A 23989-nucleotide genomic window follows, 5' to 3' on the forward strand; every position below is an offset into this window, starting at 1 on the left:
GGGACTCGAACCCGCATCCTTCGCGCCATTCCGGGGCGGATGCCTTACCAACTCAGCCACTCGTGACCCTGGCGGTATGGCGCGAAGGATGCGGGTTCGAGTCCCGCCTCGTGATCGAATTTTTTCTATTCTTTATAAATTTATACATTACAATTATTTACAATCAATTAAGATACCGTGATTTTATATTATAATTAAATGTAGGTATCTTAATCTTAACTAACTACCTATGTAAAGAATAATACCTATTTATCTATGAATCCTAGCTAGATAGATTAGGGACCCTGAATCATTCTGCATGCTTAATTTCATGAAAATCTTTCAAACGTTACGGAGATTCAGACAGTGATATTGTATTATAAATTCCTAAAAAGAGTCATCTAGGTTGTTATAAGAAAAACAATATTTGCAGATACGTGATTATAGATGGCGCTGTAACTAATTTCACCACTGGTAGTATACTAGTACATTGTATAAATGATAGAGGGCGCTATACAAAAAAAAAATAATTTTTATTAAAATTATTTCGACATTTTGTAAAAATTACTAAACTTGATTTAAAAAATTGAGCAACAATATTGATATTCGTTGACTGATTTTACTATGTTCAAGATGCGTTTTATAATACATAATGAAATAAGCTGTTATTCATGTAAACTTATCTAGGTATGTAGGTACTTATATTTTAACCTACATTGTCCTATATTTTTTATCTAATCCTGTAATTTTCAGAGTTAGCTAAAAGGGTAGACAGTGCAGAGGAAGTTGGTTTATTCTCCAGCAATTACTGCTAAACAAATGAAACGTAACGATATTCACCTCTTGCTAAATGAACGTGGCATAGTGGAGGTGTTGACATGATATTCTGCTGCAAAAATAAATATGTAACATTCTAGCAATTTTTTTATGTAAGTACAAATATTAATCCGACAGAATTAATAGGGTCTTTAAAATTGTTCGTGAAATATTAATTTACTAACGATATACTTACCTAGTGGAAAAGCGAAGCTTAATTAATTTGAAAGTGATATTCTCATCCTCATGTCTGCAAATAATATCTAACCTTATGACGGAATCAGGCTTAAATATTACTCGAGAACATATCGCAAAATAAACCTTAAATATATTATATTACCTATTGTTAAATGTTTTAATCACAGGTTTTAATACTTAAGTAACTGTAATATTATATTTTTCACTTTTCAGTTTTTAAAAACTATATTGTCTACAGTCGCTACAATATATTGATATGGTATTAACTAGCTCAAACTATATTATTTTATTCCTGAAAATTATTTTATTGTCAGGAAAATGATAAAAGTTCATAATATCATGGACTAATAGAATCTAAAATCTTGAGTATATTTGTCTATGATAATATTACGTACTTGTTTCAAGGGCCAATACTTAAACACGTGATAATTTATACGTATAAATATTTTTAAATTAATACAAAATGTGTACATAACTAATTTAATTTAAAATATGTTGATCTTGTTCTGAATTTGACAGCTCCACAGTTTCTGTTTCAATCGAATGCCGAAGGGCTGTGTCGGGTGTTTTCGGGTTTTTTCAGCGGCTTTGACTTGCAAATTGTAGTCGTTCATGTGTCCCGCGGCCCGCCCCATGGCCCCGGGCTGAGGCGGCGTAATTAAAAAATTGGTGAGATGCTAGCGCCATGAGCGATAGCGGCGAGTAGCGGAACTATTGGTAATGTAAATGTTTTCAAAATATATAAACTTTGAAATTACTTATAAATTGAAAATTTAACGAAAACCTAATTTACGTTAGATGCGATTTTTTTTTCATTATTAGTTTTACTATAAATTACATAAAACAACAATGTTATAAAGAAAATATAAAATAAATTTGGTGTTTCCTCTCGCCACGAGATGGCGTAGAACAGAAAACGTACTGTGTAGTCTAATAGGAAAATAATTTTAAATCATACACAGTTAATTGATGAAAGAATAAAACAATTAGTAGACTTTAGTGTGTCAGTTTTTAAATTTTATAGTTTCTATAGAGTATAGGTAGATATATTATTTTTATATCATTTTTTTATTTAACTGACTACCTACGAGAATTATTGAGATAAAGTTTGATATTTGAACTGGAAATTTTGTAAAATTAAATTCCTATATTATACAAGACCATCCGCTACAAACGATAAATAATCTACACTACAATATTGCTAATAAATGGTAGAGCACCTATGTAAGTAATCTCCGCCAAATAACAAAGCGGAAATAAAATTAAAAACAATCCTTAATCAAATCCTACATTTAACCAAATCTTGAAATTAAACAAATAGAGCGCAGTCACACAAACGAGCATTATGATTCGTGTAACAATTAGCGGTTCGTAACGAGCGGCTGCCGTGCGCCGACTCGTCAGCTAGGAGCTAGGCCATGAGTGCAAGGAAATTGAGATAAATATAAATAAGAAAAAAAATGTGTGCGTGTACTAGTGTACACACGTAAGAAGTAAAATTTGTTTATGACCTTATTTTTCAAAAAATAATTTACTATATGCAACTTTACAGAAATACGTCGAATCACGCGTGGTAGGGATAAGAAAAAGATGGCGTGTAACGGAAAAATGTCACGTGTAACGAAAAAATGTTACACACAATTTTTTTCCAACCCCGATAAAGAAGTTTCACTTCAAAAATAAAAGATTTTAAAAACACGCTTTAATAGGGTAGGTACACTCGTGAAATTATTATATTGGCACTGATCCATGATTACAAATTTTAAATTGAGTTAAATCTGTCCGTTTGAAGATGGTCAAAATTGAGTCTAAGGAGTTGATTACATACAAACATATAGGTTAAGCTACATTTTACAATTTCTTAAATTTTTAATATTTAATCAGAATCTCTTTCTTATTTTTTTAATTACACAATGAAATAAAAAATCTCGTAGGTAATAGTTGCTTAACTAGGTACTATATGATGTGTAAAACTATAGAAACTGCTGTAAAAAGAATATATGTATCAATTTAATCTCATGGTTATATCTATGTTACGTTTAGTTACTGTACCTAAAGTTTTTACAGCTGCAGTTATTGAAACGGAGTGATAGTTTTCTCTCCGTCAAAATTACGTAGTAACTTAATATTATGAGGTCAAAGTCTTTTCTTTTTGGATAAAATGAAATACCATAGATAGATGCACTACTTACCATAGGACAATAAAATCTTTTACAAGAGACATTGTTTTAATATTCTACGATCTAATAACTATTAAAAAATAAATAAGCAATAATTCAGCAGCTCTTAGCACACAGTAATCGTGGGAGGCGGAGTAGTAATTAGTTGATTTGGTTAAACTAATTGATGCAAATTAACTAAAAATGTTCGCCCTCATTACACGCGTTGCTTTGATTCGGTTTTGGGTTCCGCGGACGGATAGACTAAACACGAAAACGTTTCAAAATAGGGACTATCAATCTAGTTTACCTATAAGACTATATAAATGTTAAATAATTAAATATTAATTACTTGTTTAACTCAAAGTACCTAGCTGAAAGTACCTTGTTTTTTTTAACTGGCTAGGGTCCTAATGTATCTGCTAGATTTTTTTTATTGTAAGCCTTCTAGCTTTCTGTTGTCCGCACCATCATTCGCAATAACTTCCAGTTTTCATCGTCCATTTTCTATTACAGCTTCAATGCTACTATAATGTAGTAATAAAATTCATCAAAATCAGCTCAGCAGATTCTATAATATGAAAGTCGAACACATTATCTCCACAATCACATTTCCTAACTCTGTATCAAACATGTCAGTTTAAACTAATTAAAATACATGATTTTTATCAAGTTTTCAAGTAGGTACGGAACCCGGGAACAAAGTTACAAACCACGCGACGCAGTTCCAAGAGTTATGAGTTATAATTCTGATAACAGGTGACTGATGGTGATAGCGCTTAACTTTAGCCCCGGGGTTTACTTGCATATCTATATACAGAGAATCTAAATTAAACTGGCCGTTTGTTCCGGCTTCACCCCAGTTGAAGTGGTAAATAACTTTTAAGTTAAACCTATTCTTGAGTTAACTCGGGACCAACAAGTAATAAATAGAAACATTTCAACTCTCAATTACTTATTAATAGGATAGAAAAAGTAGAGCTACATCAGTATGTAACATTCCCTGTAACTGTTACCAAATGTTCACTAAAGACATTGTTGACACATCGAAGGCTAAACCAATGCGACTATAGGTACATATTTTTTAAGCTTTTGGTAACACATAAGGAAAGTTCTTATGGAGAGTAAAAACACCATGAAATTAGGGCAGAACAATCTCTATCAAAGCATTTAGTATCTTTCATAAACTAAGAAAACACAACTTATCTCCAAAACAATCGCATCATAATCTCGACTACCTCCATAGCATATCTGTAATGGAGTGCGAGGGGGTGAGGTGATGGTGCGGGGGGGAGCGAGGGAGGGGGGGGGGTGTGGGTCCAATAACATGTTAATGTGGCGTTTGCGCGCTAATCGAGTGCGACGACGCGCGGTATTCATTTTGTTACGAGTGGTAAGGGTGGTACTACATGGAGAGGTACTGAGGTAGATTATGTTTATTTGAATAAACTTACAGTCATTAGGTATCCTGATTCAAGCGATGTCGAATAGCAAAGGAAAAATCATTGAAATCCGTTCAGTCATTCTTGAGTTATATGTGTTTTAATTAACACTTTCTTCATATTATATATCTTAAAAACATTAACGTTAATGTTTGTCACAATCAAACATCTATTTCTATAGTCTATGCATACAATGGACGAATTTTTATATTAAAGTACCTATAAGTAAGTATTTATATACCTAAACAACACGATTCACGAAGTATTAACAACCGGTGTTAGGCATCAGTAATTAATCATAGATTATTCAAATATCAGGTAAATTGGGATTTGTTATCAAAATAAATGTTATTTTAAATTAATAAATAAGTTCGTCCCAAAAGTCAGTTTAGAGTGGGTACACTGAAAATGTATCGCTAAATAAAAATGTACCGCATGTAAGCCAACCTTAACCGACGTGAACAAATACATACATTGAGAGAGAAAAACAATAATTGATCGTAGTTGAGTTTATTAAATAAACTGTAGCACCCTCTACGGGTGAATCCATTCATTAGTTTTGTGCTACGCTGCTACGGCGTAGCACCCGAACTGTTTGTATGTTTTATGATATTATAATTGTTTTCTTATTTATTGTATTGTATATAGGTAGGAAATGTCTTTGCCATATAATGCTTTACAGACATGTTATATTCTGAGTCACTGGAAGTAATTTTTGGTTCTACTTTAAAAAAAAACACCTGCATACCTTCAATTATTCAAATGTACGTAGATTTATTTAATGTAATTTTGTTCATATTGAACGTTACATATTTTTAATTTCAAAGTTTTTAATGATTTGCACTACACGCTTTTACTGTGACGATAGACCCGATAGACAGTATAAAGATGATTGTGGGAATATTTTCTAAAAACTTTTTAACTAATAATACACACAGTCATTTGCCATTAATAATAATAAGTTAATAACGTAGGATAATCAGTAGGTATAACCCACTGTAATGAGGAACATTGGAACAATAAATTATTATTATAGGGATGAATAAAACAAAGCATATAGTATGAAAGAACACATTTATTTATCTTTACCATTAGTATATTTTTATCAGATATTTACTTATGAGTAATTTAAGTAGCTTTCCTAAATAAACGAAATAGGCAATGATCAAATCGATCATACATTAGTTTTGTCAACTCACGTGCTAAATAAACTAAAATATACAAAATTTAGGCTCTTACATAATTCATTTTATAAAAGTATGTCTTGATATTTACATTGACTTAATAATTCAAAATAATGATAACATAAAATTAAATTAATCTGCTTCACACAGACTTTAAAATAACTCTTTTAAATGCAAAATAATATTCATCACATTAGTGGAAAAAATAACATTATTTCTATACTATATGTATACATTTCTACTTTAACTTATATTTAAATATGGCAAATTTATTAATAAATAAACACACCGGATATGTACATTATTTACATCGTATTTAATAAATTCAATTATTCGCAAATCTACATTAAATCAATCTAAAGATTAAAATTAATATAATTTATGTCATATCATTATAAACTGTGACGGGCAAGTATAAAGTACTGTAACAAGATTGTAAAAAAGAAAATAGTTTCTTAAAAGTAACAATTTTCGCAAAGCTATTATTTTGAAACGGATAGAACAAGTTTCTGGGAATTTAATAATGAATATTATGAAATAGGTACGTTCTTATTTTCTGCTTACATTTGCATTGCAGTACGTCATAACATATTATCTTTCTTCTAGGTCATAAATGATAGTAAATGGAAAGCCAGGCGGAAATAATTAAACTATGCACATAAAGACGGGTGGAATACAACAAAATTCTACTAAACACAATTTAGCTACCTAGGACTTAATAGTATACATTCACAAGAGCTACATCTAGTAGTATACAGTATGTACATAAGATCCTTAGTATACAGTACACATTCTATATTCTTAAACATTTTATACACAAACATACGAAAAAAATAATATCTTGAGCAATTTAGAAACCTATAGGGTAAAGTACTAATTAATGTCACAGTAAAATAATATTTAAAATTAACCTTTAATTGTGTTTATTGTGAAAAAATAGAATTCTCTCAATTTTCCGATATAGTTGACGTTTCTAGATATTGGACGTTTTGATCGCTTTAATAGTTTTCTGAAAAAGAAATATGAACATTAAATCAAACAAACATTATACAAAGCAAATTGTATGGAGAAAAATGTGACTTGAAATCTCAGAGCCGAGTAACTAAAAGATCTACATGACAATGATACATATTCATAGATATAAATAAGAGCAAGTTATCTATTTCAATCCTAATTCTACAAGGACTCATATACTAGACATATTTAAAATTAAAAATTGAAAGGTAGATAATAATAATAACTGTAATGTAAAATGTTAAAATTAATCTAAATATATATTGTATTTTAGTTAGTTAAATATACATAAAATATTTGTATGCCAGTTGATGGCGAATTGTGCGTTTATTGTAATATATTGTAAACCTTGTAATTAACCACAATTCCTGCAAATAAATTATTTCAAATTATTATTTCATTTCATTTCATTTCATTTCATTAATTTTTAACAATTCTTATAGTCGGAAACGTATGTTTCCTACGTTTCTCTGATACTCAAATAATTAATCATAGAGGTAGAATACGTAAAACTACGTCATGAAATTATATGAAACAAAATATTATTATTTGTATGTCTAGTATATGCGTCTTATGCTAGTTTTGCAATGTAAAACCATCAATTAATCTACAGTTTCCAAATGTATAAAACAAGTCTTATATGGTGTTATTACCGTCTTCAATAACATAAGCTAAAACAGAATCACCAAGACAAATGCCTTGCTTTCAATGAGAACCGTTTATATCTATAATTAATGCTATTACACCATCTGCAGACCTTTGCTAAGGCTCTCCACGTGTTCCTTGGCCTTCATCCGAAGCGCTGCTATGGAGGTAGAGCGCGGGTCGGGGGGCGCGGGCGCGGGGGTCACTGGTGCGGGGGGAGTGAGGTAACTCGGGTAGCCTGAAGGGGGATGACTTAGGAAACCTGGAAAAGAGATGATCAAAATTAGTATAGATATTTAAAATGCAGCTGTCATCTATCATACCTAGTTGTTTTTAATGATTTGAGGATAAATCCGTGAGCAAAAGCAAGTATTTTATAGCTTATGTGTATTTCGCGTACATCAGTTACAACAAAAAAGTATCACCAAAGATGTTGTGTCAGATCAGTTGTTGTGGCGTCAAAAAGTAACTAACATACATCCATACATTCTTACAAACTGTCGCGTTTATAAAATTATAGTTCACAATAATTTATATCTCATATTATTTTGATTAGGTGTAAAGTAGGTTAAAACTAATTTGGACGATGGGCGTTGAAAGTGGCGGAATGGAGACCATGGAGTTGTAGACGTACGCCAGGCAAACCGAAAGCACGGTGGTCCGACGATATTTCTAAAACAGCGGGTAAATCTTGGATGCGTCTGGCCAAAGACCGAAAAGAATGGAAAAAACATGAGGAGGCCAGCTATACACGACTATGGGTGAATTAAGGCTTGAAAGAAGAAGAAGGTTAAAACTTAAAACATTATTATTTTATTAATTCGTTCTGTAATGATAACATAGAATGTCAATTTCTTACATGTACATAATAAATTCTTACATTTCAAATCCGAAGTAGACTTAGATGCATTTTTTATAATTAATTTAATCGATATAATTTCCATACCGATAAAATACATACCGGGTAAAGCAGTAAGCAGTGGTGGAGCGAGCCAGGGGTCGACCGGCAGGCCGAGCGCAGACAGCCGCGGCGGGGCACAGCCGTACTCCGAGAGGCCCAGGCGAGCTGCTTCCATCTTCTCCTGGCGTCTCCACTTGGCGCGACGGTTTTGGAACCAGACCTGGAATTAAAGTGGTGGGATTAGAATTATAATCAGTAATAAAAATCTATACTTATCTACTGAAAATAAAGAAGAATGGACAGGATTAATCATTTTATTTTACGTAGTGAAACATATAACAGTGAGATATAACTAATTAGATACCCAAATTACTTAATTTGATAGACACAAGAGTAGTTTCAAAATCAGGAGAGCTCTATATGGATGAAATAATCGAAATACAAACGCCATCGCATGTAACAGCTAGCAGTTATTCTAAACAATATCCCATTACATCCAAACAAAGAACCGAAACATTCAAACTGTCGTCATAAACAGTAAAACTTTACAAACTTCCAAAAATAAAAACGATATAACTCGACAGATTAATGAAGTGACTCGCAGCAGGTCGACGATAATTGATGCGCCATCTATTAGCCTATTACTATCAAAGTTTACCCTCAGCCATAAAACCGGCGGTTGAACCGATAAATCAGCGAACAAACACGTCAAACAGTTTGAGACTAGACACAACAAAACTTGGAATACGGTGAACGCGAACTCAATCATTTAAATGTGCTGTTATAGTGTACTTTACCCTATAACTATGGGGTGTTGCAATTTGATCTTTACAAGTATTTGTTACGGTTTAAATTCGGTTGGATGGTTATGCGGTGTCAAATTCTAGTGTCAAATGATATATTCATGGGGTGAAGGTAAAAATTCATAGTTTGCGTGACTCGTGCGGAGTCGGTTACATGCGGGTCGCGAGGTTTCGTCAAACATATTAGCGCTCACGTCGTATTGACGATACATCGCATCATGCATATTGTTGTTTACTGTTATGATATAGGTATTGAGATATTGCTTTTCGTATAATGTTAGATTTTCGTGGAAATAAAGAATTGTTTAGCAAACACAATTTGATTACATTATAATGCTATTGGCTCCCTAGTTTAAAGTTGCTTTGTAAATAATTCGTGAATTTCAGTTTGAAGAAGATGTTAAAATGCAGCGTAATATATTCGTCTAATTAATTTTTCAATTGTACTCAATGTTTAGGAAGAAATGTTAGATCTGTAATTTAGTTTTTTCACGGATGACTTTATCTCTGAATTATAATACCTACGTGAAATTACACGCGAAACTAAACTTAAAGGGTAAAATAGAGGTATTCAAAATGACTAGATATTTTATAAAATCTTCTTCTTCTTATCCATATAATGTAATATGGTTTTATATGAATTTAGTGAGTGTGGCGACTGGCGAGACACCAGCCGACGTCCCGGCCCGACACCGTCGCTACTCGTAACACATGACGCTTTCTGATTTCTGCCATTTTATGTGTTGTTTTATAGCGAGACTATTATTTATCACATAGTGCTATAGGATTAAGAATTAATGTATGAAACCCGATAATAAAGTAATTGTGAAAGTATAGCCAGAGGCTTTACGCCCCTGTAAGCTTTTAGAGTAGGTATATAGATAATTTGTAAAAAAAATGTGTAAAATTTATGAACGAAGATGACTGTTTTGATGGATTGTAAGATTTTAAACATTAGCTATCAAATACAGTATGGTATGTACCTAAGTCACTACCTATTGTGCTTACATTATTTTTCATGTTTACAAGTAGATAGTATTTAATAAATTTGAATTTAAAATAAATAAACTTTTCTTTCTTTCTTTCTTTCTTTCTTTCTAAAAATATGTAAAGACTTTTTAACTTTAAATTATAAATTACTAGTTAGCTGTGCCGCGCGGTTTCACCCGCGTGGCTCCGCTCCTGTTGGTCTTAGCGTGATAATATATAGCCTATATAGATATTACTCGTGGTCCGTGGATAATGTAGCTTTCGAATGGTGAAAGAATTTTTAAAATCGGTCTAGTAGTTTATGAGCCTATTCATTACAATCAATCAAACAAACAAACAAATAAAGTTTTCCTCTTTATAATATTAGTGTAGATATAACCGTTATTCCGTAACTATTTACAGATAAGTAAAACATAACCTAATATAACTATAAAAGTGCTCAAATAATAAACTTTAATGCTATCTTTAATCTAACCTAAAACGCAATTACCAAAATAATTAAGCTACATAACCTACATACTTCGGAGCAATTAAAATTTACACAACAGTAAAATAAAATCACGCACAAATTGAATGCTTGTTTTCGTGCTCAGGCGATCTGTTCGGAAATCTAATTATAACTGAACAAACGTCAACAAATAAGCCTGTTTTGGTAATTAATAATAATAAAATGTTGGTAACTGCGCGTAGTCGTAGCTGTAATAAGCGGCCGCGGCACGCGATTCTTTAGGCCCTTTATACGGGAAATGTAGCGAAGAAACAAACGTTCTATAGTACAATTAGTTTGGACATAATCTGCCCTTGAAGATGTACGTTAATCTTCCTAAAATATAAATAAACATGAAACCAAATCAATGAACATTTCCAAACATTTGCAATCAAGCCCGCGGAGCTGCGGGGTTCCGAACTCTAGTTACATTCTTATTACGCATTGATTGAATAAAAACGTCACAATAAAAGCAAAATACTCAACCCGCCCGCGCCAACTGTCACAGATAAAAAACAACAATGGCGGCGGGATATGACATCTGTCAGATTTCAATTTGCGCCGCGCCGTGATTGGTCGAAGCGTCGTGTTTCTACGTATTTGTTATAGGATTGAACATAATTGAGTTATTCTCTTCTGGCGAAGTCTTTTAGCGCTAATTGTGTAACAAATTGACTTCGCTTTTAACATGTGTTGTTGTAAACGCGTTGACGCTGATTGCAAGCGGGGTAATTGCTTTTGAGGTTAGATTGTGAGCAAATTATATTTGTGATGCTGTTGTTATTTTATTATCTCGTACAACATTTGAATTCAATTTTTATGAAAGATTTGCGTTTATAACTACTTTATTATTTTAGTTATTTCTGATAGAGCTAACTCTAGGTATCTCAAGTACTTACAACGTAACAAGGATATTTAATTGCTACGAAAAACAATAATAAAACAAGAAGATTGTCTTCGTGACTTTTTTCCTTGAACTTTTTCTGAAATATTTATTTATTTATTTCATTAAGGATCACCAACATGACGTACACTGATACATAGATAAAAGCATTAAAGTAATAACAATCGTAGACATAGTGCTGTCACAATTATAGGCAACCATCACTAACAATTATTAATATAACATTAAGGGCTGATTTTTCAATGCTTGGATAAAACTTATCCGTCCGATAAAATATTACACGATAATATTAAAATGTCACGTAAACTGTCAAATACGGGCAATTAGAATACGTTTTTAAAATAGTAGTTTTATACATTATTCGACGAATAAGTTTTAACCAAGGATTGAAAAGTCAGCCCTAAATCAAAGACACACAGTCTGCAGATAGCTGCAGATTAGGTAAAAAGTATACCTACATATACATAATACATAAATCCAATTTTGACGGCAAAATAATCAATTAATGTTAAAATAAAACTACATTTGATCAACTGGGTTTTGGTAAAGGTTCAATCGAGAGCAATTCCTTTTTAAATTTATGTACCTACAGTGTTTGAGAAAATGTCAATAGTCTTGTTATTGCCAGAAACTATATTATTCTTTTGTAAGTATGTTTGTAAGTATGTTTGTATTCTTTGGTAAGGCGAGAAATGCCTGAATAATGGCCTAGATTACTTTTGTGGAATTTTGTATGGAACGGCATATTATTAGAATGTCTAGGCAATCTGACTGGAACTTTAAAATTAAGCTGAGATACCAATGACACACAATCGATTGAACCATTCACCAATTTATGTAAAAAGACCTGATCCAAAACCTTCCTCCTCTGATAAAGTGTTCGTGTTTTAAAATAATCAAGACGTTCTGAGTAACTACGAATTTTTTTGGCTACGTTGCAACTATACGCAAGATGCCAGAAGATTCAAACGTGGACTACTTAGTAAATTAACAAAATCATTTAAAACAACAATACATTAATTATAAATAAAACTCAAAAGGCAATGCAACAAAAAAATGCGACGTAATACAAAAATCTATACATAATCGAAGTAAATTAAAAATTATTAATTCTGTACGTCTATAATTATAGTCATTTAAAAGCAGAAAACCATATAAGTCCGTTCAGACAAATTGAATCGTGTGAAACGTTCCCAAATGACTGGGTAAGTGCTATCTGGTGACAACAAGTCGTTAGCTCTACATGTCAGTTTGTTTGTCGACGTTTGGAACACACGAAACTCACGGTCCCTTAAGAATCGTTTACAATTGAACGTCACGAATAGGTACAACCTGGTTAAAAGCATACCTATAATTTAAATTAATATTAAATGTAGGCTTTTAAAAATATGATTGAGTTAATAGTTATTAATCCAAATTTTAAATTTACTGGGACAAGTTTTATTCAAATCTATACAGACGTTTTCAGATTATTGAGAGACAGACATACAAATACATATTCTTCGGATACGGAAATGTAAAGTGGAAGCGTCTCACGGCAGGAAGTATGATTTCCGCTCAAATCATTTCGAGACATCCTTAGATATTGGATATAATGCACATATACGTAATTTACAATATTTGTAACTTAGATTCGCTGATGCCTTTTGTTACATAAAATTTTTGGTAAGTAAATTAAATAAGAATAAGGTAGGTAATTGTTTCTGCATAATTTTGTTAAGACGTTGTGTATGGCAAAAAAAGAGAATTAGGTAGGTATAGGTAGTATACCGCGATAGTTTTTTAAGTTCTCAATTTTCAAAAGTATTTCCAACCGCTTTTCCTCTTTTTAATAGCTCACCCTCACAACTATAGCTAAATAAATATATTATAATGGCAATAGCATTGAAAATAGCCTATGTCCTTTAGTAAATTTCACGTTACAGACTTCACCTTATTGATAGTACCTAGGTACCTACATATTACATATTAACTTAAACAATAATAAATTATGATTTATGATCAGGAGAAAGTGGTTGCATATTATTTTCTTAACAATGTAAGAATGATTCAAGAACTCGTGTAAGAATTTAACATTTGTTGCTTTCCTGTGTGTGTATCTGTGCCTAGGTATAACTAAAAAAATCTAAACTGACAAAACCACCCGGACACAGCCGAGCTAGTAAGAAAATAAAAAATCCTATACATAAGGCGGTTACACATGTACAAAAAGAGTTTACAATAAAACTATAGTCTGGCTTGACCGCTGTCACGTATCTTTTTGTGTCACGTGACATGTCTGACGGGACACGGACGGGACAATAAAACTTCGATATAGTATGGGGTTTAAATGGTAGAGTTATTGGTAATATTCAGTTCTTTATTTTTTCATTTTGTAAGAATTTATTGTGTTTATTTTGGAAGGCTTGCAAATTATTAAACTATATTGTTTGTTTTGTCTTCTGAATCATGATGTTTTGTAAAGATACCTGCATTAAATATGCCTCTGTAGGCAGTAAGGAAAATAATAATTATTAATTCACAAATCAATATAATAGGTAATCTTAATACTTCAGAACGAATAGACAGACAGACACAATAACAAAATAAATTTGTACTGATTTGATGATTGATAAGCTAATTACGTCCGATAAATATAAGATTTTAGAACAATAGTAGCTGCTAGATTATAAGCTATCCTATTATAGCGTCTATAAACTATAGTTATACAAAAGATGTGTTGTGGGCGTCCGTACCTAATCACATTACGGCGACCAATGGACAGCCGCTAGCCATAAAGTCTATAGTTTATTCTATGATATACTTAGTCTATGATCTATAGTATATACGTTGTTTACAGTTTACTATGCTATTAGTGCACTAGATAGCTTTTATTGTAACTAGATTTTAAATACTACGCGTGAAGTTGAAAATAAAGTTTTTGTTATACCTGCTGATGTAATTTTATTTATTTTACTTATTTTGAAACAGTTGCACCTGGGATGCCACCAGGCATTAATGTTTTATATTTATATACTAACTTACATAATTTAATAATTTATTAACCAGCTTAAACTTTTATTAATTTCCAATTACCTTCAGCCAATCAAAATCAGTAATTTCAACCAAAATCTTTCAGTTATCAATACAAAAAGTGACGCACAAAGTTACGTAACAAAGTAACAAGATGAGAGCCGAAACGTGTAAAGTATTCGAGCACGCCAATGACGCCAGTCAGCCATCGATCCACAATACCTTTATTTACAAATCCCCTCCCCTTTACAAACAACTTCTTTTAAGAAAACGCGCGAGACAACACCACTCTCCCCATACGAGCGAGCGAGATGCGCGATCATCGCCATCTTAGATGCAGCTTTGGACCAAAAGTTAGCCAACTCGTTAAACACAAAAGAACCTATATAAAGGGAAAGGTTACTTAAATTTGGACTGTATTCTTTGCAAGTTAGGGTCGTGTTTGTATAGAGTGAAAGCTAATTTGCTCGTTTCTTAAGGGGAGGGCACAATGATCTGGTTCTGATGGGGTTTGTTACGTCTGCTCCTGATGTTACCTTTAATAATGACTTGCGATTGTATTTGATGTGCCTATTAATTTTGACGAAGCGAAAAAATAATAATAGGTCCCATTGTATTTTATTTTTTAGTTTGGAACAGTCTGGTACTTAAATAAGGCTCATATACAATAATTTACAAAATATATTATATCTATATTTTGATCATCTGATCAAACAAACATCTTTCTTTTATGTTTGTTACTGCTTTGCCTAAGCAAAATAATATAACATGATTGCTACCTTGGAACTGTAAATTTTTAAAATTAGGCAGCTTTCTCGACATATTTTACATTTTTATTTTTTAGTGCTCCAAAAATCTGCTTACTTAATTATTTTTTTGTCTGCAATATTATAGAGTCGAACGACGAACGAGCGAATATTCAAAATTAAAAATTCTGCATAGATTATAAATTTATAACAATAATATATTATAATCTGCAATTATACCGATAAACATAAACTCGGATGAAGCCGGGACAAACGTCTATACTACGCAAGGATTAAACTACGTAACATAAGATTTAAAAGTTTCATACTGTATCACATAAAATCAGGTAAATAAATTTTTAACCCCAAATCCCAATAAATAGAGTTCCGATTATAAAAACATTTAACCATACATTTATTAGCCAAAAGAACTCGGGAAGCGCAATTAGTCGGCAATAAACTGGCGACCTCATCAAAAGCACAAAAACATCAATCAAACTGAATTAATCTGCAACTAAATTAACTCTCGCAAACATAGCGTCCCCTTAACGACCACTCGCAAACAATAATTGACTTTATTACTACGAGATAACGCTTAATTTTATATAAACTACACTCGACGATCCATAGAATACTGTTATTGGGATTGTTAATGAAAAATATAAACTGTAGCGCCACGGAATAAGATTCAAAATTGATTGTAATGTTACGCTCATCTCTTGATTTCAATTTATCTTCAAACCGTTTAATGATAATGCGGCCCCAACGGTCGTAAGCGCCATAGATTGTTAACTGAATTGAAATCGTAACACAATGAGATAGAGTTCTTATTCAATTACGGTTAACTCTTGATAGATTTTTGCGGCGAGCGTTTTCAGTTCTTATTTCGTTCAATTAAGTTCCTAATGGTGATATCCTCGTTTTTTGGGCAAGTTAATGTGGATTCTATTTCGTATACTTAAGGTTTAATTTGCTTAGTTACATTTGATTCATTAAAAGGATATTTAAAAGCTATTAGGCGTGAAGTGTGGATAAATAATCCTTTGAAAAATTGGTTTTTGGTTTTTGGTTATATTGTGTGTCAAGTGCGAAATAAACCATATTTGCATGAATTGTTTTAGAGTCATTGTAAATAATTATCTATTATTAAACACTTTTTGTTTATTAATAATTTAAATGCTTTGACGATTTTTATAGTACATATTTAATAGCCCACTTTAATAGACAGAATAGGTCCGTACGTAACTAACTAGGTAGATAAAGCGAAAATCCAACAATAGGTACATATTTTTTTCATTACGCCTTGTGAATAGAATTTTCACACCTTCCAAAATATACTGAGAAAGGGAGAGTTCATAAAAGTGCTAAATAGAGTTGAGTCGCTTGTGTCAGTAATTAGTTTAGGGGACAGCTTGCGAGTTGAAGGGTTCCGTAGATATTTCAGGGCTGAACATTTCGTATGGGATTCATTATATTATTTGTATGATGGTCAATTCTGATAACGAAGTAAGTATCTGCTTACATTATATTTTAAGAATGTGGAAATCTAATATGAAAGATGATCACAAATATGAAATAAGCGAATATCTAAAAAATAAAAATATTATCTTTGAACCGTTTAAATAACCCTTAATTGAAGCAGAGCTAGGAAATTTTAAACTAGACTCAACATTACCTAACAGTACCTATCATCTATTCCCTAGATATAGAAAAACACATAAAAAATAAAATCTTCTTTTTAATATCATCAAAAAATAGACAAAAATACACATGGAACCCACACAATCCAGCACAATACGAGCTAACGAACGCGCTGTTTGTTCTAACTTTTTCCAATCAATTCCTTTTGTTTACTTTTCCCTTTAATTACTGTTTTACATTGTTTTTCTTTTTGTATCAAACTTTTATAAATTGCTTTATTACTAAGTGAAACTTTGTCGATTAAACCATTGATAACGTTTATTTTTTAAATTGTTCCTTTTCAAACATTCGCTTGTAGGGGATATTGATTTGTTTAATGATTAAGTTTATTTTTTACTACTACTGAAATCAATTACCAGCATTTTCCACTAACTGCTACATAGTTAAAGTTTCTTTTGAACATTACTATTTTCAACTTTGTAAACTCGACTCGGTACCTATAGTTAACATTTGTTTATCTATTAGGTACGCAATTACCTATTACGCGGTATTCACAGCTCTTCACAACACTATAATACGAATCTATAAATTTTCTCCTAACTACAAAGTAACAAAATTCACATCCTAAATCAAATCAATCTCCCCAAATTAAAAACTCCTTAACCCCGTCAACTTGCACAAAATTAATATACTCTGTCATGTTAGAGCCAAGAGGCAAGAGGCGCGTGTAAACAGGCATTTGGGGCAAATAAGGCGCGCGCACACGAGCGACTGGCGGGCAAATAGCGCGATATTAAGTGCGCGCAAACAGTGTGCTCACGGCCTTATAGACGTTAAATATAAGGACTTTTATATTGTAATGCACTTGGGGTGGGTTGAATCTTAGATTGTTCAATTCTTAATATATTGTGAAGCTGAAGAGTGTTTTTTTGGTTGAATGCTTTTATCTCAGGAACTAGGAACTTGTCCGATTTGAAAAAATCGTTTTAGATAGCACATTTACCGTGGAACTTGGAAGGCTATAGATTGTATATCATTACGTTACCGTAGTACTAGCATAGCAATGCGGGTAAAATCATGGCTTTAGAAGTTTAGAGTCTCGGAACACCTCACTTATCACTTATTCCTATTTCCTACCAACTTCAGTATATTTAGGTACACTTCCTAAATAATAAAGTAATGATTATCTATTAATAAATAAAAAAAAAAAAATCTTTATTTAGGACTAACAAGGATCCATTACATTAATAAATTGCACTAGAATTTACAGATTCAATCGAATTAATTCACTAGATATTATCAAGACAGTTCTGTGATCAAGACCACATCTCAGAGTTTTATATTCGCATTTTCTTAATTACCACCTACAAGCTTTTCACACACAACCACTATTATTATGATTAACCACAAAAACGACTCAATTACCAACATAACATTGGTTACGACGTATACCTACTCTGCCCGCTCCCGGACAAAACGCACAATAACTAATACTAAATAGTCACCACGCACAATGCCTGCCACGTGGTGCTTTGTGATCTGTGATGGCTAATCAGATATCATTACAATGTGGGAATATATTTTGTTTGCTATTAGCTTTGTATTGTATTGTTGCTAATATGAATTTACATTTTAATATAGATAGAGCTTTTGAAAGAAACTCGCTTGTATTGGGTTACGCGATAGGAGCAATGCGGTTTATAGATTTATATCCTATATTTTCACCCAATCAGAGTATGAATAAGTAGTAGTATTTGACTGAAAAAGCATTAAATTTACATTTCCAAACATATAGATGCACCTGTGAGATGCACCTTTTCCTGATTTATGATATGATTTTGATTATGGTACCTACAATCTACATTACCTATACTAAGATAATTGTATGTAGTTCGATTTACATCATCTACATCTAAATGAACAGCAGTAATGTTCAATAGACGCATAGTTTGACATTTGACAGCTGACTGCTACGCAATAAAACTGTACTTACGCATAATGTATTACACTTCAAAGCGTCTTGTTTCAATTCAGTAATCTCAAACAAGTTTCCTTATTTACACAGTGCAAATCAACATGGCAAATCGCGACAGTCGTGTCGTGTGTCGTGTCTTGCCCGTGTCGGTCACGTGTCGTTCACGTGCCGGTCACGTGCCGGCCTCTAATTGGCCGCAGCGTCACAAACAGTATCGAATTTCACAGTTAAGTATAGTAATGAGTGAGGTCGGACGTTTAACTGCTACTTAACTTGCACATATTGCATTGTGAATGTGGGGTCACTGTTTTAAAAGCTGTAATAAGTCCCATGGGACGGGGGAAAGTAGTAATTTTATTTCGGTAACTATGTTTGATACAGTGGTGGAGAGTTGAAATCTAGAAATCAACGGTAGGATAACTTGGAGATTGTACCTAAGTCATAAAAGTATATATAATAGGCTACATGTGTCAAATTACATATAATTTGTTCGGAAGACATCTAGGACCCATAAAAATTTGTTAACTTTTTGCTCGAATTTAATATTGTACCTACTCTGTACTACTTTAGAGCTCCGTTAATCACACACTTTAAATAATAAATAAGTAAATTAAAGTATGTAGCCAACATCTAAAACATGATACTGTACACTTGCGATTATTGTCAAAGTGTTCTTGTACGCTTGTATAAACAGGGAAGCTTTCTTATTAAATTAACAGCAATAAAACGTGTTAAAAACCCGTTTTAAAATATTAATCTCCACTTGTAACAACTACACAAACAATTAAAACATAAAGCACACACACAGCTTTAAAATTAATTAAATCAAAACTCCATTTCAACTGTGAGCTTTTCGTAAGCTTTGACGCCTCGGCCTTCGAACAAGATTGAACTATTATGAACTGTATTATTAAGGAATAAGGTCGATTATTCTGTGTCCCGTTTGTATATAACCGAGCTTAATTACTTTTAATTAAGTTGGTTTGAGAGGATTTTATTTGTATAATTTAAACCAGCGGCTTTGCTTATCAATTTATTATTTGCTCTTTATGTTGTGTATTTATTTTAATTGACTGTGTATACCTATAGTAATCACTACATACCTAGTATAAAACAAAGTCGCTTTCCCTGTCCCTATGTCCTTATGTCCCTATGTCCCTTTGTACGCTTAAATCTTTGAAACTACGCAACGGATTTTGATGCGGTTTTTTTTAATAGATAGAGTGATTCAAGAGGAAGGTTTATATGTATAATAACATCCATTAAATAGTGGAGAAGTACTGTTATTTTTGAGGTTTCTAATGTGATGTCGTAAAAAATTACATTTGTTCCGCTTACATTGCAAACGCAGGCTGAACCCTACGAGTTTTATGAAAATAATGTACTAACTATTATACACATTGAAAAGGTCTACAGAAAAGTCCGTGGATAACCCACAATAACTTTTTTTTGTCATTTACTTTTTACGACAAATAATGGCTAATTTTCGATGCGATTTTAACCAATACAGCATTAATCCTTAACCAATTAAATACCTTGAATACATTGTTCATTTAATATAGATCTATATGGCCATTTACACCGTGTGATTTAAGTGAATATTTTCGAAGATATTACAGATTTAAAAATTGCGGGACGTAGCGTTTGCGGCAGTACCGGCCGGCCGCCCGGCTATCTATTTTATACCCGTACGAAGTCGGAGCGGGCCGCTATGTTTTTATATACTACTAGCGACCCGCCCCGGCTTCGCACGGGTGCAATGCTGACACTAAATACACTACAGAAAAACTGTAAACGTTGTATATAAAAACATAGCGGCCCGCTCCGGCTTCGCACGGGTATAAAATATAGTATAGCCGGGCGGCCGGCCGGTACCGCCGCAAACGCTACGTCCCGCAATTTTTAAATCTGTAATATCTTCGAAAATATTCACTTAAATCATACGGTGTAAAGGGCCATATAGATCTATATTAAATGAACAATGTATTCTAGGTATTTAATTGGTTAAGGATTAATGCTGTATTGGTTAAAATCGCATCGAAAATTAGCCATTATTTGTCGTAAAAAGTAAATGACAAAAAAAAGTTATTGTGGGTTATCCATAAGAGATAGACATATACCATCGCGGACTTTTCTGTAGACCTTTTCAATGTGTATAATACTTAGTACATTATTTTGATAAAACTCGTAGGGTTCAGCCTGCGTTTGCAATGTTAGCGGAAAAAATGTAATTTTTTACGACATCACATTGGAAACCTCAAAAATAACAGTACTTCTCCACTATTTAATGGATGTTATTATACATATAAACCTTCCTCTTGAATCACTTTATCTATTAAAAAAAACCGCATCAAAATCCGTTGCGTAGTTTCAAAGATTTAAGCGTACAAAGGGACATAGGGACATAGGGACAGGGAATGCGACTTTGTTTTATACTATGTAGTGATGCGTGCCAACTAAGAATAGGACCGCGCTTGCTGCCAACTTCACACGAAAACATTCAAGTTAGTACTGCCAGCAAAAAAATGTGCGAAAAAGAATTTTCATATAATTATTTTTTATTGTTCATGATTATATTTAATTATTGTATAATCGTTATATTCATTAAAAAATACTATTTATTGAATTTCACTGATGGATTATGGATAAATTAATTATACAGGTATGGAAACAGTATTCATAAAAAGTTAACATTTTCATAGTTAATGCGGAGATAGCAGTGACAGCGACAGCAATGAAGATTCAGAATACGACGACGATGACGCTGTGTTAAGTGGTGTAGAGGAAATATTATCCGATTGATAAAAACTGAAATAATATATATGTTTTTTTTTATATATAAAATTATATTTATATACGTGCTTTTATTTTCAAATCCTACTCATTCATAATAAATTTGGCGTGAAATGTACCTATTAGAAATACCAACAAAGCGTACATTAAATATTTAAACTGAATATAATTTCTTTATTGATTTTTTTGCACACCATACGCTTTGGTAATGAAGTTAGCGCGTATTACTGAACAATATGGCGTCTTGACAGTCCTATTCTTATTTGGCACGCATAGTACAACCCTTTAGTTCTGTGATCTGTGTATACAACGTTCACAGTTTTTCTATAGTGTATTTAGTATCAGCATTGCACCCGTGCGAAGCCGGGGCGGGTCGCTAGTTATACATAAACTGCTCTAGGTTATGGTACATTTTCGATTCCTTCAAATGAATAGGTATGTTTATGAAATAAAAAAGGACGTCAGTCTTCATAAAAATATTATATCTTTATAAATAAACTGAAATATTAAGGAAAAGGAAAAACTCTATTACTAAAGACCTTAAACAAGACGTCGTAATTAATTGTAAGGGAAAATAAATAAACAAATTAATGAATAATTCTCGGGGCTAATTGCAGACGCCGACAAATTAATTAATTATATCATTAGGCCGCGGACGCACTGAGCGTCTTTGATATTAGATAAAGGTCAGTTCATATTGGCTAATTATAAAAAATCTATGGATGAATATTTTATGATGTAGGTAAATATGTACATACATTTTATAAAGCAGATCAGAACAACTAATAAAATACCTACAGGCACAAGTACAATGTGTACATCGTACCCTATGTTCTTATACCACTCTAGCCAAGTGTTTTTTGTACTTAGTACAGCAAAGCTTTGTAGAGCAAAGATACTACGTAGTACTATATTTGCTATACAAATCTGGACCTGCAGTTTTTCCAGATATTTATTATTGAATCACACCAAATTAATGAACAATGTAAAACCAGAAATATTTATCTAGTAAGCACAAGAAATATTTTTGCCGACGGAGGCTTTTTGAAACTTTTAGCAGGAATTATAAGAATTTTGCATTTAGCATTGATCAGTGGATTACGGATTCCTAAAAATAAGCAGATGATGCAAAGGAAACCGCCCTTTGATGAAATCGAAACTTTAGCATTATACTCCGTGATATTGCCTACTTTGAAGAGCCGGCTCACTGGCCATCTCAAATATCACCAGACAACACCAGAAAACATAAACCTTAATACATTGAATTAGAGTTCACTTTAGTTTACTGACGGGTCTTCTTATACTGGTCGTCATGAATAGGTATTTTGAGACGGCTGATTTGTGCACGCAACTTGCTAAAAACTATTAACTCTTATTATAATGACGATATGGTTCAAATCAATTTGTTGAACTGCAAATAGAATTTGGTTCGAACTTTTTTGAAATAACGACTTCGAAATTTAAATTTTCGATTATAAACCTTATAAATAGGGGATGAGATTATAATGTTGTGTGTAATTTGTAAGCGCCGACACTCAACACTGAGATTTGAATTGAATTGAATTGTCAAATTGGTCGGATAATCTGCTTGTTGGGTTGCATTGTCGCTGTTGGCGCTAAATACAGGGTATTAAGAAAGTTTATACTTCAGTAACAATAGACTGCACTTAGACACGGTAAGTTTTTGTGTTCATTGATACATTTGAATGGATTTGCCGGCTTCGATTGTGTTTGCAGTGCTCTATGGTGACGGAAATGTGAATGAAGACGAAATAGGACTTACAATTGAAATTTAATCATCTGTGTTTTCAGCTTTTTAGAACTAAGGAGATACTAGGTAATTAGGAACTACATTTAAATCTATCGATAGCCTGTCAATTTCTCTATGAAAGTACCATTTGACTCATCAAATCTACTACTTCAATGGTAACAACATAATATGTACATATTTAGTAATCTGTGCTGCTTCTTCCTTTGCACAAAATATTATAGCTAGCTCGCTTTTATTTTCACAATAACTAATTTAATTAACATTGATTTCTGCTCTACCTATTCCTAACTGTGTGAGTATTTTTATTTATTGAATTAAGTCATCAATTAATTATATTCATCCATTTTTTGTCTGTCGCGGAAGACTGTTTAATCCATTGAATTGACGCAACATACACGATAAAACAAATAGCAAAAATATTAGCAAATACACGCGTAATTGCAGAGCGGCGTTCTCAAGTTCTCACAAAACTAACTGAAGGAAATATCAAGTTTAAGAGTTCCGCCGTAACCTATACCGACATGATACG

The 23989-nt window shown here is 32.5% G+C and overlaps 1 protein-coding gene across 1 annotated transcript in view; it reads right to left on the bottom strand.

Annotated features, from left to right (window-relative positions):
- Positions 1-7411: 7411 nt before the first annotated feature.
- Positions 7412-23989, bottom strand: part of LOC149478198 (retinal homeobox protein Rx2-like) — a 54178-nt gene continuing 37600 nt past the window's right edge. Inside the window, exons 3-4 of the mRNA XM_089709552.1 lie at positions 8399-8558; positions 7412-7699 (exon numbers count right to left, since the gene is read on the bottom strand). Of these exons, the coding sequence (XP_089565678.1) occupies positions 7533-7699; positions 8399-8558 (327 nt within the window). The 3' untranslated portion in view covers positions 7412-7532. The remainder of the gene's footprint in view (positions 7700-8398; positions 8559-23989) is intronic.

This window comes from Colias philodice, chromosome 22, assembly GCF_061535455.1.
Source record: "Colias philodice isolate Cphi_HAF_F1 chromosome 22, ilColPhil1 Martin Lab GWU primary, whole genome shotgun sequence".
NCBI classification, from domain to species: Eukaryota; Metazoa; Arthropoda; class Insecta; order Lepidoptera; family Pieridae; genus Colias; species Colias philodice.